This window comes from Schistocerca piceifrons, chromosome 4 (genome assembly GCF_021461385.2).
Source record: "Schistocerca piceifrons isolate TAMUIC-IGC-003096 chromosome 4, iqSchPice1.1, whole genome shotgun sequence".
In the NCBI taxonomy this organism is placed as follows: Eukaryota; Metazoa; Arthropoda; class Insecta; order Orthoptera; family Acrididae; genus Schistocerca; species Schistocerca piceifrons.
In genome coordinates this window covers 192008567-192025865 of record NC_060141.1, presented here as the reverse complement: position 1 = coordinate 192025865, position 17299 = coordinate 192008567, and the positions used below count along the sequence as shown (strand labels likewise).

The window sequence follows — 17299 nt, the reverse complement described above, 5'->3', positions numbered from 1 at the left end:
TAACTCCTGAAGACAACTAGGCCAGTCGCTGGAATATTGTGTGGAAAGACAGAACTGTAATCTACACTTGAAAAATAACTATGTACCATCAAGAATTCTCTTTGAACACTATACAACCAGATTTACGGGAGTTTGTCATTTTGCTATAAAAATTATGGGACAAAAGTGGGCTTTTGCATATAGTCGAGGTGCTGGTAATCTGCTATTCTGTGTATTTGAAAATTTGTGGCTTTGTGTGTATTTAAATAATATGCTGTGCAACACAACCACTAAAAAGGTGGGGGAATATGTTTTCTACATTACATTCACACACAAATTATTTCTAGATCAAAGAGTATTTGTTACACATTACATTGTACAAAATTCGTGACAAAATAACAGTTACCCTCGTGAAGCTAAGTATCTTGCTGCTGGACTGTTTCTAGCTATGCTACCAGCTGGTGAAATATGATCTGTAGTCACAGAATCTCCTAAATTGAGCAACACTCTTGCTTTTACAATTGACTTAATTTCTGGGAGTTCCTGGAAGGTAAACATATAAAACTTCAGTACCAGCAAAATTATTTTGAAATTAAATTTGAAATTGTGTACATTACTAAAACAAAGTATCATCATTATCACCATCATCATCACCATCACCATCATCACCATCACCATCACCATCACCATCACCATCACCATCATTATATTTATAGGGAAAGAAGCAGTACTGTAATACACATCACAATCATAAATATCACATCTATATTTATTTATACGTTAATGTACTGTGAAAAGTGTAACGTATCAGAAGAAACAGAAGACTAATGAACAGTTCTTTCCTCATTTAATACACATGTAGCATGTATGTCTCTCACTTCTTAAAATAACAAGCACATAAGCATAAATATAGAAGCATCCTAATTATATGTGTAACTCACTCTTAAGTGTGGAACTGTGACATAGACAAAGAACTGAAGACAACCGACAAATAGTCTAATCAATCTCTCTCAAAAATTAAAAATGGACTCGTGCTTCATAACAAGAACAAAGTAACAGCGTCATGCATCACGTCACAGGTCAGTCTTAATTGAGACGAAAAAGTGCAGTATAGACTGAAGACAACAAGTACAATGACGTTTGGATTTGGAGTGAAAGGCAAACGAATTTTATGATGTGAAATAAAAGAGGGAAAGGTAACTGAATATCGATGAAGTGCAGGCCATCAAATGGTGAAGAACACGTAACTGAGTGGGGTTATGGGACTAAACGGTGAGGTCATCAGTCCTGCGATTCCAATGTTACTCATGGAAGAGAGGGGTTCCACTAAAAGTGGACAGATCCAGTCAGATGAGTTAAACTATAAAATAAGGAAGTTAAAACACACACAGCAGAAGCCATAAATGGGTAAACCAAATCTAAAAACTGGAAAAACAGAGGTGTAAAAGAGCACTCTTTCCACAGGGGAGTGGTTATGGGTCCTAGACTGAGAAAACATGAAGAGAGGCCCCAACCACAACCATCCTGTCCCTGCTCCAGGAGTAAAGCAAAACCTTGTATCTGAAAATAAAATGGTACTTTCACAGAGGAAACTGAGGACCAGTTCAACCATCAGCGAATCATCTGCCAATATTAAAATAAAGGAAACTTGAAGACTATACTTAGTAGGGACAAAAGAAGGGGATATGGCCACAAATGTATAGAATACTGTCAGTCTGGCTCCACAGCCACACTGTAGAGGTGCTTTTTTATGCAAGAGGAAAAATGGGTGAGCCTGGTATGATTAATGCACAGACAGCATAAGACAGTGGACTCCTTCCAAGAGGAGCAGAAGGAAGAGCCACAAACTGCCGTTGTCTCCTTGATTGTGGGAGGTTTATTACTGACAACAGTAGCGCACCAGATCTCGTTCCATTTTTGGACAAAGAGAGGAGAGATTTGACCTGGATCCACATATCTGCAGCTGGAATCATGAAAGGGAATGGGTGTGTAAGTATCTGCTTCTATAGCCAAATGGTCAGCCAGTTCATTCCCTGGGATGCCCACATGACTTGGCACCCAGAGAAAGGCAACTGAGCAGGCAGCATAGCCAAAGGCTGTGAGATCATGGATAGCAGAGACCAAAGGGTGACGAGAGTAGCATCTGTAGAGCCTGCAGGCTGTTCATTGAGTCAGTACATATTTAAACACTGTGGAGGGAAGCCTGAGTAACAAAATGGAGGGCTCTGTCAATTGCCAGCAGCTCTGCTGTGAACACACTACACGATCCCGGCAGTAAATGGTGTTCCAGTCCAGCAGGAAACGTGAAAGCGTATCCCACCTTATCTATCACCTTAAAAGCATCAGTGTAGAAGTGGTAGCACCTTGGAACTCTGCAAGAATGGAATGTACAAGACACCAGAGGACCATAGGGGTTACAGAGACCTTAGGACCCTCCAATAGGTAAGTCCTAATCTGTGGTCTAGGCACCATCCAAGAGGGGTGTGCGAGGAAATACATGAGGCGCATTCCAGTGAGTGGAGATGGGAGATCCTGACAGAGGGAAGTGAGATGCATTCCAATGGGCAATCCTACTCATGGGTGATTATCAGGAGGGCGACATCCCTCGTTTTCAAAGAGGGCAGGGTACATGGGATGGTCAGGGAGTTGGCGAATGGTGATTATTTAAGAAACTAGGAGTTGGCTCCATTGTATTTGTAGCGAGGGAATCCTCGCTTCTGCAAGGAGACTGCCACCAGGACTAGTGCGAAAGGCATCAATAGCCAGATGCACCTCACAATGTATTTTCAGAGTGGATCGAGCCAATGAGCCATAAACCTTATGAGCCATAAACCTTATGAGCCATAAACCTGACCACCATAATCTAGTCTGGACAAGACCAGAGCACAGTCAAGATGGAGAAGAGCACCATGATCTGTACCCCAAGATGCATGCGCCAGGAGGCAGAGAGCATTAAGCTTCCTCATGCATTTAGTCTTCAGGTGAAGAATATGGGGCAGCCATGTCAAGTTTTTTTAATTTATTTTATTTTTAGCTTCAAACCAATCTTCAAAATCTTATAAGCAATGACTGAAACACTTTTGTGCACTCACTGATGTGTTCATAAATATCTAAATTCAAGAATTTTGGAGAGGAAATATTGTCCAAATTTCGTCCTTGAAACAGACTTAATTCTCGATAATTCAAGCTTTGCTTTCTAAAAAAAAAAAAATTCACAATTTTTGCAACTTTATCCATGGTGCACCTAAGCATCTGGTAAATTTTTGCACATAGCTGTTCTTCTACAGCCAGGAATTATATCTTCCCCAACTATGGTACATTTCGAATAAATAACATCCAACAGTTCCTCGGTAACAGTGAAATCTTCTTCATCACCCCTTACGAAAACTGCAAGTTGAGCTATGCTGTGATTGTCGGTGCTCTCATCAAGGGCAATCAAGTACTCTACAAAGTTACGACATTTATTGTGCAACTGCTCTTCAATTCTGCATCAATTCCTTGTGTTCTTCAAGAAATTGTATGTTCAAACAACCTTAACGCCTCACATTGGGCCACTACAGATGGGCAAATTATTTCTGAACACTCTACAAAACACTCTTTTTACAAACTGACCATGTGCAGTCCAGCTCAGATGTCTGCAGGACAGCAATAGCAATAATCAACTTTAAAATCTTACCACACAAAACAGTCTCATAATTTAGTTTAACAACAATATCTAAAGAGAAATAGTGCAAGTTTCAGTAGATATGAGTACAATTACAAAATGGTAGATTTTCATTTTTATTTTAGAATAAAATAAGGTTTACCTCTTCAGATTGTGACAATTCTGATGGTAATTTAGTAATCTGTTTGCTTCTGCCTGATCCAACAACCCCTTGCATGTTGAGAAGTTTTTATTTTTATAGTGACAGCGATGCTTTGATATTTAAGGTAGAATGGCACATTAAGCACAGTGCCTTCCCATCAGACTTTACAAACAAATACAAATCTTTTCACAGAGCATTAAAAAATGGCACACCTAAATACTAACCATTTCTGCTCATACTGAACACTCACAGGGCAGATTAATAGGGTCCCACCTGATCTGATTCCGAATGGGTACTTCAGCGCACAACGACAACGTGAGAGCAAGCTCTGTGTGTGTGTGTCCCACATGTGCTGCTACTGCCACTACATGGGAGGAAAGAGGTTAGGGGAGGGAGGGTAAAAGCATTAGGTGCTCGAGTTGGTGTGGCCTGCTTTATCATGGTAACCTAAATTCACAACAGTGTATGTACATATGCAAACTCTATCTTGTTTTTACTTTTCTTCTTGAAATCATTCATTCATAACAAATGCCACTTATATATGACCATTTTAAAAATTTAAGTTACGTGATGTAAAACCAAATTAGACATTAAGCAAAGAATTATTCTTATATTCCACAGTCAGGGTTAACTTCTTCAGAACTAACTGATGTGTGTGTTAAAACTGTTACATGGTAATGGCATTTGCGAATTTTTTAAAGAATGTTGTGATGAGTAAACACAAAAATAAAAAGTGTTAAAACTAAAAAGTGAACATTATGCTTCAGTCTTAATCAGACAACTTACACTTTAACCAAAATTCTCAAAGGATGCTGATGCCTTCCTTTAGAATAATAAAACATACACTGCAAATCCAGTGTTTCACACTAAAAATGAGTGATGTAACTTTAGTAGCATATCTAAGAGTAGGTTATAAGGCTTTATAGACAACTGAGGAAGTCTCAAATAAAAGTAATCAGCTACCAACCTCTAAATTGACATCACTTAGCATGTAAATATATTTATTTATGATTTAAGTGCAATCATCCTTTTGTTGATATTTTTATTAAATATATATTACAAACCAGATGAAACAGCAAGCAGATAACAAATGAATCCAAAGAAAAATTTTAATATTTGTGCCACATAAAATTATATATTATCCCGAAATCATTAGGAGTACTGACCAAGACATTGAGAATTTATTCTGAGAAACTAACGGAGAATGTATACACAGTGAAACAACAAAACAGTATTTTTCTTTTGCGTAAAAATTTTTTAGGTGGTCAGAAACATAGCACAACTTTCAGAAATAATGGCTGTTAATTTGTATCTTTACACATAGACATGGTTGGTACCCTGCTAAGATAAAACACAACATATGTCAATAATTCACAAATTGAACTTCATCTCACCTTAGTCATGCTTTCAAAAAATGGAGGGTGCTTAATGTAGGTTGAGTTACTATCCCATGGATACAAAATTCCTTCTGGTGCAACAAGAGACACCCAATTTGGACTCCCCTTTTCGATTTTTTCGTAAACTTCTCGGAACATAGCAGGAATAACAAATTTTTGTTCAACTGCTTGTATCTCTTTTCTCAGTGGCCATATGTCATTTAAATACACTGGTTCCCCATCAGCATTTGTTCCTGAAAAAATAAAGTTAGGGTGTCAGGCAGAGGAACAAACTGCTAGATGAAAATTTTTGAAGTAATATTTACATATGAACGTTCAGCAATATACACGGCTCATTCACCACTACCTACGTTCGACATCAATGTGCAATAGCCACTCACAGGTAGCTGGTGGCAGCATTAGCAGTGAAGTACATATAAAGTGAGTCGGTGGTGGGAAAGTGGCAAGAGAAACAATGCTTGTAAAGCAGAAACGGAGCAATTTATCTCATGTCCAAACAGATTTTGGGCCAAGGCTGGAAGCATTTCCAAAATGGCTAAATTAGTAAACTGCTTGTGTGCTATCATGTTCAAAGTACATCATGCTTGGCAAAATGGTGCTATATGAAACTTGGATTGAGGTAACTGCGGTGCACCACAGGCCATAGGTGACAGGGGTGAATGATGGTTGCAGAGATGTATACAGGCGAATAGACGTGTTGAGCAACTTAATGCCCAATGAACCAAAGTGTTACCAACAGTGTCACCTCAATGACAGTCCAGCAAACACTGCTGCATATGGGCCTCCACAGCACATGCCGTTCATACAGCCATGTTGACTGCTGTTCATGGGCAACAAAGGCTGGAATTTGCATGCTAATACCGCATTTTGATGTCCACAGAGTGGCGATGAGTGGCCTTTTGAGATGAATCGTGTTTTATGCTCCATCCAACAGACAGCTGTTGGCATGTGTAGTGTGAAACATTTGGAAGAAAACACTGTGCAACAACGTTATGGTCTGGAGAATGTTTTGTAACATTCCCTGGATGATCTTGTTATTCTGGAAGCCACAATGGATCAATAAAAGCATACATCTATCCTTGGGGATCATGTCCACCCCTACATGCAGTTTTCATCAGCACGATGGCACCTACCAGCAGGGCAATGCAATGTGTCACACAGCTCGCAGGGGATGTGTGTGGTTCGAAGAGCATCAGGATGAGTTCCTCATATTCTCTTGGCCACCAAACTCTGATTTTAAACCAAATCAAATATCTGTGGGATCACCTCAGTCAGTCTATTCATGCCATGAATCCTCAACCAAGAAACCTAATACAGATGGCCACAGCACAGGAGTCGGCATGGCTCCACATCCTTTTTGGTATTTCCCAGAATCTCACTTACTCTTCCTCCATGTCTCACAGTGGTTCACACTGCAAAAGATGGTTATTCAGGATTTTGGATTGCGATTATATTAATGTGACTGGTCATATTATTGTGTTGCTAAAAGCAATAACTATGATGGCAGAAAACAATAATCTATGTAACTTTTCTGTTTCTATTCATGCTACAATGCTCATAAAATGTAAATTCTACTACATACATACAGAATTCCTGACTATGTAGTGAAGTATTCATCACTACGCCTAATCTTTATTAAGAGCTGTACACACCACTGCCAATACTTTTCATCTTGCTTGAGCCATAATAGACTCTTCAGTATACCATAGCGTATATTTTGTAACAGCCCTGAACACATTGTTGTTTATCAACATTTGGAATGTCTGCTGGCATATGCAACACTTGCTTGATTTTTTAAAAAATATCTTATGCTCTAACTCGTACTGAAGGCTAGCAAGGCGAACAGTGTTAGCAAATATTTTGTAGACACAAAGGAACAATACGAATGCTGCCATTCACCGGAGTATCAAAATTTACAAGATACTGGTCTTTCACAGCAACACATTTCTTTCTTGATATTCACAATTTATTATTTTAATCCTATAAAAGTTTGTCATTTCCAATCTTCTTCAAAGTATCTTATCTTTTTTTTATTTTTGAAATCCAGGTTACTGGGTTCCTGCTGCTTTCTTTTACCACTAATAATGGAACTTTTATTTTGCTAATTAGTGCCACTCATTCTGTACAAATGCAAATGATTGTCTGGTTATCAGTACATCCATCCAGCACCAATAAATTACTTCCCTACAGTCCTGTCACCTGCAGTTACAACACAAGCAGATATGAATAGTGCCTGGACTGCTATCATGTGTCAACACTGACATGACGAATGTTTTCCCCAAATTCCTTCCTAACTCTTCCAAAGTTTTGGTTGGCAGCCTAGCAAACCTACTTAAAAAATCTTGCAGCTATGCTGTAAACTACGTTTGACACAACTACAGTACACCTACATGGGCTAATCTATAAAACAAGTATGGTTGCATATTTAAGGCTACTGCCTAACTGAACAAACGGTAAGTTTGATCACCCATTTGCAGAGCATGTGGTGGGCTTAAGTTGAATGAGTACTTCACAATCTCTATGATGTGCAATCCTGTACTTATCATTAGGACAAAGTCATACAAATTGAGTCCATTATTACTCAATACCACAGTACCCAAAATATTTTGGGGTGGAACAGTGAATGGGACACACTAAACAAGGTCAGTTTTCTTCACTGAGACAGCACAATCAATGTTGAATGTAAGGAATATCCCCTCTATGATTACAGATTGATCGAACACACAATAATCCCCATATATGAATGTGAATGTCTGATGATGGTGTGCTGTGAAATCAGCATTGGCAGACACAAAGACTGTTTGACTGTTCGAAAGTCATAAGTATGTGATGATCCACCTTACTGTTTGGCCCGACATTGATGTTGTTGAATTCTTACATATTATGATGACAATGTTTATCACCAAAGAACATAGATGACAGCATGGTAGAAGGTGATGGTAATGCTGCTATTCTACAGAAAGTGAGCTCACTGCACTTTAACCTGTTAAACGTATTTGGAATTCACTTTGGTTTTAATTTTATCCTGTGAATTAGCTAATCTATTTGCATACCACATACTCTTTACCTTCCTAATAATATTTTTAAGCACCTTACTATACTGTTTGTAATGGGCTACTGTAGCTCAACTGTGACAACTTCTAACATTTTGATATAATTCCCACTTTGTTCCACGACATCCTTATCCCATTACTCAGTCACCCAGGGTGCCCTGTTTAGAACATTCTAATGGAAAGCAGCTTCCAAAGAGTGTGAGAAATGTGTTAAGGAAACATTATATTTGTCATCTATGTTATTGGCACTATAAATATCCTACCACTCTTGTTCCTTAACGAGGTTTAAAAAAAACACTATTGCCTTGCATTACCTTTTCTACATAGTTTTTAATTAGATATATCATTTGCTTGAGTACAAAAACCTTTTACAGTTAAAATTTGAGCATCATGGTCTGAAACGCCATTCACCCTTTTACTAAGACAATGCCCATCTGGTAACGAAGAATGAATAAAAATACTGCCTATGGTTATGCTACTGTTCCCTTCCACCCTCACTGAAAAAGACACAGTTTGCATCAGATCATATGAACTTAGGAGATCTTCTGACATCCTTTTTCTTGCACAATCACATACAAAGTTAATATTTAAGTCACCATATATACCTAACTTTTGGAACTTCCTATAAAGTGAACCAAGAACCCTCTCTAGCTTGAGCAGAAATGCTATGAAGTCAGAATTAGTGGATCTATAAATAACAACAATTAGAAGTTAGTTTTACTATATTCAACTGCCCCTCCACAACATTCAAATACCTGTTCAGTGCAATACCGTGATATATCTACAGACTCAAATGGAATACTGCTTTTTTTATGTACATGGCCACTCCCCCACTCCGCAAAGGACTCCTTGGAAAGCAGCTAGCTAATCTGTATCCTGGTAAAGGAAGCCTCTAAATTGTCAAATTATTTAAGTGGTGCTTTGATGTACCAATAATATCTAGTCCACATCTATAAGCAGTTCACTAACTTTATACCCCACATATTTTGATGAAATATGCTAATTTCTTCATTACTTGGATACCTGTCTTCCTCTGAAGGAGATTCCTTTGTTAGAGTGTCTTCCTTCAAGCAGGGACACCTATCAGCTGACTTTTATATAAAAAAGGTGCAGTTCTAACACCAACTACTACAGAAATTTTTCCACTAGTCATCCCACCACCACCCATTACACTGTCACCTACAAGCTTTGCCAGCCTCCCATTCCCATACCTACTGAGGTGCAGGCTATGCCTAGAGAAACCTGATTGATTGATAAACTCAACTGGCACCACTACACTGTGAGCCATGCCCTCCACCACAAGTGCTCTCTCCAACCCCATTGTCAACACAGCTAACAGCACCATTATGATGAGGCCGATCATGACGCTGAAAAAGTTGCACGAACTGCACATAAGTGCCACGAGTTTGAGTAGCTATCCTTACGAGGTCACCACCTGCATCATATTCCCCACCCCTACCAAGACTATTCCGAGCTCCACCCACAATCACTACCCGACCCTCTTTCATAAAATTCCTACATAACTCCCCTAGATTAACAGTCATCTGAGCCAACCTTGCAGTAAGCTTCACAATGCCAGTGACATGGTACTCACTCCCCAACACTTCCTATATGCAGTTGAGCAGTATGTAGCACCACACCTCCACAACTGTCACCTCAAGTAATGACGAGTGTTAATAGAGAGAGAATTCTGGCTGATTGTCATTTCGATATAAAATCTGACCATCACCTCAAAAGTGTGTGTCTCTTTCCCAGCATTCATCCTGTTGTATGCAGTCAGTGGTTTTTGTGATTTGGCAAATTAATTTTAATTTAACTTTGTGGGTGAATGACCTTACTGCTGCCATAGTTATCAGTCAACCAGGAAAAGGGAAGTTGGATGCATCATACTGAATTGTGTAAACTTTATTTTGTGTGTTATGTTTTAACAGTTTAGGTACCTTATTTTCAAGACAGATATTAGGGACCAGCCCATCATTTGCCTAAATGAGCATTAAAAAAACCATCTGAGAACCACACTCAATCTGGCTAGTGTACAAGACCAATAGCAGTTAATACGGCACACAAATCTGATCTGTGTCTGGCTCACCATCCTCTCTCTTCAGCATGTTACATTAAACTGCAGTCCATAGCCAAATATCCACATTTTGAATGAAATGAAGTGCACTGGCTGTAAAACAGTTTTATTCAAAGTCACAAATGGTTTTGCAAACACTGAAGGCAAGCCCTTAGGCAGTCTGCACTTTTGTGACTGAAATAATTGAAGTTTCACATATTACCATAAAAGCTGGTTTCTTGCTTTTGGAAAGGATACAGAGTCCAGCCGTGATTCTAGATTCCAACTGTTGTTTATCGTTTTACAATTATTTCAAGAGTCACGTGATGTAACAGAAGGAAACAAGTATCATTATTATGTCTACATCTACAAGATTACTCTGCAAGTCACAATTGAGAGCCTTGGAGAGGATTCATCAAACCAGCTTTAAGCTACTTCTCTTCTGTTCCACTCCCGAACAGTGCAAGGGAAAAACGAACACTTCCCTATGTAGGTGGGCACCTACAAAATATTAGCATACTCCAATGAGAAAGTTGGTGATTGAAATCTCATGAGAACATCTTACCGCAGTGAAAAACACCTTTTTTTCATGACTGCCACCCCAATTTGTGTATCATATCCCTTGTTTCGTAATAATACAAAATGAGCTGCCCTTCTTTCAACTTTGTTGATGTCCCCCATCAATCTTATCTGATGCGGACCCCACATTGTACATTAATAGTGCAGAAGAGGGCAGACAAGCATAGTGCAAGCAGTCACTCTGAGAGACCCGTTACATTTCCTAAGTGCTCTGCCATTAAATGAGTTTTTGGTTTGTTTTCCCCACAACATTATCTACATGAGCGTTCCAATTTACGTTATTCATATTTATAATCACTAAGTATTTAGTTGAGTTTACAGCCTTTATATTTGTGTGATTTATTGAGGAAACGCAATGTAGTGGATTCCTTTTAGTACTCATATGGATGACTTCACACTTTTTAAGAATCAACTGCCACTTTTTGCACCATAGAGAGATTTTTCTAAATGATTTTGCAATTTGTTTCGATCATCTAATGACTTTAAAAGATGGTAAATGACAGCATCATCTGCAAACAATTGAAGGAGGCTGCGGAATTATTTACATTGATCAGGAACAACACAGGGCCTACAACCCTTCCTTGTGGAAGGCCAGCTATTACTTCTGTTTTACTCAATGACTTTCCATTAATTGTTATGAACTGTGATGGTCTTTCACAGGCATGCAATTTGATTAGAAGACACAAGTGAGAAACAGTGTCAAAAGCCTTCTGGAAATTTCGAAATATGGAATCAATTTGATGTCCCCCGTCAACAGCACTCATTTTTTTTGTGAGAATAAAGAAACAGTTGTGTTTCACAAGAATGATATTTTCTAAATCTGTGCTGGCTTTTTGTCATTAAACTGTTTTCTTCAAGGCAATTCATAATGTTTGAGCACAGTACATGTTCCAAAAACTGACTACAAATTGACATTAGGGTACAGGTCTGCAGTTCAGCAGATTACTACTATTTCCTTTCTTAGGTGTTGGTTTGATTTGTGCAATTTTCCATTCTTTGAATATGGATCTTTTGAAGAGCGAGTGATTGTAGATGACTGCTAAGTATGGAGCTAGTGTGGCAGTATACTCTGAAAGGAACCTGGCTGGTATACAGTCTGGACTGGAGGACTTGCCTTTCTGATGTGTTTTAAGCTGCTTCAATACACTGAGGATACCTGCTTCTAAGTTACTCACGTTGGCAGTTGTTCTTGATTCAAATTCTAGAGTACATACATTGTCTAGTTTTGTGAAGATATTTTGGGTATCGTGTTTAATAACTCTGCTTTAGTGGTACTGTTATCAATAACATCACCATCATTATTGCGCAGTGAAAGTATCGATTGCCTCTTGTCACTGGTGTACTTTACATCTCTTTGCATTTTCTGTCAAATTTCACACTTCTGTAAAACTTTGCCAGTCTTGGGGATTTTGAATTATTTTAAATTTAATATGATTTATGGTTCTTCTGCAACAGTGTTCAGACCTATTTCGTGTACCACAGGGGGATCAGTACCATCTCTTATTAATTTATTTGGTATATATCTCTCAAATGCCATCAATATTATTTCTTTGAATTTAAACCACTTATATAGTCTGACTGGAAGGAATGGAGACTACATGTATCTTGCATTCATTTTTGGTAGTTTGGTGTTACGGCATTCAGTCTAGATGCAACGATCCTGTGGTCACTAATCTCTGTATCTGTCACGATGCTCTCTATTTGGTCAGGATTATTTGTTGCTAATAGGTCAAGTTTGTTTTTGCAACAATTCACATTCCAAGTCATCTTCTGAAAATAATTTTCTGAGAAAGCACGCACTCAGTACAATTTCAGATGGTTTTATAGCCTACCACCGACATTAAACATGTATTTTCACAAATGTATCACAGATAGATTGAAGTCCTCATGAACCATAATTTTATGGGTAGAGTACCTAACTGAAATGACACTCATGGTTTTTATTTCTAACTGTTCAGCAACTGTATCATTTGAGTCAGGAGGTTGGTAAAGGGAACCAATTATTAATTTATACTGGTTTTATTCAGTACTGTTATCTTATTTTTTCTCTTGATTTGATATGAAACAGGAAATTTCACAAGCTCCTGGTTCATTTTTTGTGATGAATGCTTACCTTCCCCTTCTCTCCATATTTCTCACAGTTGAAAGCTGCCTCACAGGAAAAAGGTTACTTATCCACAGAATGAAAGCATTTACTATTGCAACATCCTACCCATACTAACTCACAGGAACTATCTATTTCAGTTTCAATACACGGCAAACTACTACTGAATGCAACAAACACTCCACTGCCAACTGTGTTTAGTCTACCCTTTTATTAACACAATTAGATGCTTTGTAAAAATTTCGGCTGAACTTATTTCTGGCTTCAACCAGCTTTTTGCACCTATAATGATTTGAAATTCGGTGCTTCCTATTAGCATTTGGAGCTCTGGTTCTTTTCCAGTACAGTTTACAACTACAATACTGATTGTTCCAATGTTTAACCTGTTCTTGTGTTCGTTTTGCTCACATTGAAACCGAAGCCCTTTCTGCACGTTCCCGGGCTCCTCTCTCTCTAAAAAAAAAAAAACCAGTCCCATCCGTACATGTCCAGCAAATTTACTTATTCACAGCTTAACATTTTTTTACGAACTTTTTCAAAACATGGCTGAATACATACTGGGGGGTACTTTGCAGTAACTACATACAAAATTAGTCCTTATCTCTTGCTCACATGTGCTGCACTGCCTGCTTTGCCTCCTTGTGCTCCTTGCTGAAAAATGTTTGCCAACTGCATATAAGTGCACATCCTCATCCATACAAAAGGATGTGTATCTGCAGTAAAAACTAAAGATAATATACCAATTACAGTTTTATCAATACTCATCACCCGAAATATACAAGCTGTATCAGAAGAAAATAGGATGACACAACGTTAGCTGTGTCCTGCCCTGCATCCGTAACCGAGTTCACAGCCATAATGGTAACTGTACACCAGTTAGACCAGTGGAGAGAAAGATGCGCTTTTTTTTTATGTTGCAACAGTAAACAGTTTCATTATGTGGAACAGTAACCTTGTTCCTGTATGGCAGCTTTTGACAGAGAGAAATATAAAGAGAAGGGAACTTGCGTACTAGTGAACTGAGGGTTTCTCTGAAGTCTTCGGTTGAGTCTGGTGCTTTATAGAAGGATCCATTATTATTTTATGACCACCCCTGATACTGAGGCTTGCCCAAACAATCTCACATACAGCTTCAATTTCTACATTGGTGGATCTGAGTTTCTTGTCTATTGCAACAAATATACCACCTCCATTTCCCATATGCCTATCCTTTTGATATACATTTAAATTGTTTCCAAAAATCTCAATGCTATCAATTTCATGTTTCAATCCGCTTTCTGTACCTAGTATTACGTGAGCTCCACTGCTTTTCATGAGCTCTTCAAACTCTGGCACTTTGCTGCGAATGCTTCGGTAGTTCATCTTTAGGATTTTAATACTCTCACCTGTGCGAGGCATTTCCTTCGAACTTACACTGATACTTCTGAGTTTGCCACAGCTATTGTTATCTGAATTGAATGGAGAATCGCATAATGTAAAAACCCTTGTGTGCACCCCACACACAGTAAGCCCGATTTAGGTGGACCCTACTGTTCTCAATCCTATGATGAAAGTCCAGGAAGTTGCAGCCTAGCTTGTCACACAACTTCCAAAGTCTCTGATTCAGTCTTTCCACTCAGCTCTGAACCAAAGGGACAAGATCAGTTCTGGTGACAATGCTGAAAAATTGGGAGCTTTCTTGAAACTCCACACGCAAGGGTGGTTTTCTGAATCTTCTCTGTCAGTTGCGGGAATAAATATCGGCAAAAATCATACCTGACAAAGCTCATGGCTTAGCAATGCATTCATAAGACATCTTTAAATGACGCAGAACTATTATGTGGTCACAACTGAAGATCATTCTCTATTCAAAATCTCTCAAGCGTGAAACAAAACGACTGCACAAACTATGTATTTCACTATTACCTAATACTATGTTACTATTTTGCCATGAGCATCTTTCCTTGTCATAAATAAATAGGGAGTGGGAAAGGTCATCTGCCCAACCAGCATGTAATACTACAGAGCTTAAATGACATCTTTTGAATCGGTAATCTGGAACCTACAAGGACATCTGCAGGAGGTGAAGAACATTAATGGTAAGGTATCATTACATTTGAGGTCTGTCCTGACAGTACCAAACCCAATTATAATATCATGAACACAGTTCACACAAGCACAATGTAATTTGCTTGGAATCATTACCATTTGCATTCCACAGTAATGACCTGGAAGACAATATCCATAGCAAAGAGGAAGGGCCACTAATCATAACAGTCTCATCCTGGGTAATAACAACTCGCTCACTCACCTCACTCAAACGGAACTCCTACATACACGACCGCAGTCTCTGGCAGCTGCCAGAGACTATGGTCACATGTATGTGTGTGTGTGTGTGTGTGTGTGTGTGTGTGTGTGTGAGAGAGAGAGAGTTGTGTTTGTGTGCACACGTGTGCAAGTGCGGCCGTTGCGGGGGGGGGGGGGGGGTCTTTTTTTTTTGACAAAGGCCTTGTTGGCTGAGAGCTAACTTTCTGAAAGTTTTTTTGTTGTGGCTTTCTGCGACTCAGCATCTCCACTACATAGTGAGTAGCAACTATCCTTTTCATAATATTGTTACATTCCATCCTGGATTTTCCAGTGTTTCATACTGGATAGGTCATGTTTTGGAAAACCAACTACTAAAGGGGTATCAGAAACAAGAAGCTTCATGGATTACAAATGAAGATCTCATGTCTTTGAGATGACATGTAGTGGAGATGCTAAGTCACAGATAGACGCAACAAAAAGACACACTTAATTTAAGCTTCTGGCCAATAAGGACTTTGTCAAAAATAGATTATATATATATATATCTCCCTCCCCCCTCCCTCTCCCCCCTCCACACACACACACACACACACACACACACACACACACACACACACACACACACACACAAATGCAATCTCAGGCACCTGAAGATCTGATGCCACACTGCGAGCAACAGCACCAGTGCATGACGGGAGTGGTGACTGGGTGGGAGTAAGGAGAAGGTTGGGGCGGGGAGGGGGAGGGATAGTAGGATAGGGGTGGCAGTCAGTGAAGTGCTGCACCTTAGATGGAGGGTTGGCGAGTGGTAGGTAGGGAGGGAGGGGGGTCAGCGGAAAAGGAGAGAAGTAAAAAAGACTGGGTGAGATGGTGAAATGAGGGCTGTGGAGTGCTGGGATGGAAAAAGGAAGAGGGGAGTGAGGACAATGAGTGACTAAGCTTGAGGCCAGAAGGATTATGGGAATGTAGGATATATTGCAGGGAAAGTTCCCACCTGTGCAGTTCGGAAAAGCTAGTGTTGGTGGGAAGGATTCATATGGCACAGACTGTGAAATGAGGGATGTCATGTTCCGCAGTGTGCTCAACAACAGTGTGGTCCACTTGTTTCTTGGCCACAGTTTGTCGGTGGCAATTCATGTGGACAGACAACTTGTTGGTTATCATGCCCACATAGAATGCAGGACAATGGTTGCAGTTTAGCATAGATCGCATGACTGGTTTCACAGGTAGCCCTGCCTTTGATGGAATACGTGATGTTTGTGATAGGACTAGAGTGAGTGTGTGGTGGTGGTGGTGGTGGTGGTGGTGGTGGGACGTTGTGTGGGACACATCTTGCATCTAGATCTATCACAGGGGTATGAGAAATGAGGTAAGTGGATGAGAGACAGGGTTTTGTGGGGATGGATGTGTGTATTGTGTAGGTTCAGTGGGTGGCAAAATACCACTTTGGGAGGAGTCTGAAGGATAGTGGGCAGGACATTTCTCATTTCACAGCCCGACAAGAGGTAGTCAAAACCCTGGCGAAGAATGTAATTCAGATGCTCCAGTCCTCGGTGGTACTGAGTTACGAGGGGGAATGCTACTCTGTGACCAGACGGTGGGACTTTGGGACGTGGTGGGAGACTGGAAATATAAAGCATGGGAGATTTGTTTTTGTACAATGTTGGGAGGATAATTAGGGTCTGTGAAGGCTTCAGTGAGACCCTCAGTATGTTTTGAGAGGGATTGCTTGTCACTGCAGATGTGATGACCATGGTGGCTAGGCTGTATTGAAGGGATTTCTTGGTATGGAATGGGTGGCAGCTGTCAAAGTGGAGCTATTGCTGGTGGTTAGTAGCTTTGATACGGACATAGTAACGGACATAATACTGATGTAGCCACGTTTGACGTGGAGGTCGGACATCTAGGAAGCTGATCACCCCCCACTTCTTGCCTGACCTCCGTCTAACCTGCAGCACTTCACTGTCTGTCATCCCTACCCTACTGTCCCTGGTCTCAGTTGCCCGAGACTATATATATATAAAAACAAAGATGAGGTG

The 17299-nt window shown here is 39.7% G+C and overlaps 1 protein-coding gene across 1 annotated transcript in view; it reads right to left on the bottom strand.

The window, feature by feature from the left end:
- LOC124794653 (cytoplasmic aconitate hydratase-like) overlaps positions 1–17299 on the bottom strand; it is a 327246-nt gene that overhangs the window by 55714 nt on the left and 254233 nt on the right. The window contains exons 13-14 of the mRNA XM_047258177.1: positions 5180–5415; positions 386–522 (exon numbers count right to left, since the gene is read on the bottom strand). Of these exons, the coding sequence (XP_047114133.1) occupies positions 386–522; positions 5180–5415 (373 nt within the window). The remainder of the gene's footprint in view (positions 1–385; positions 523–5179; positions 5416–17299) is intronic.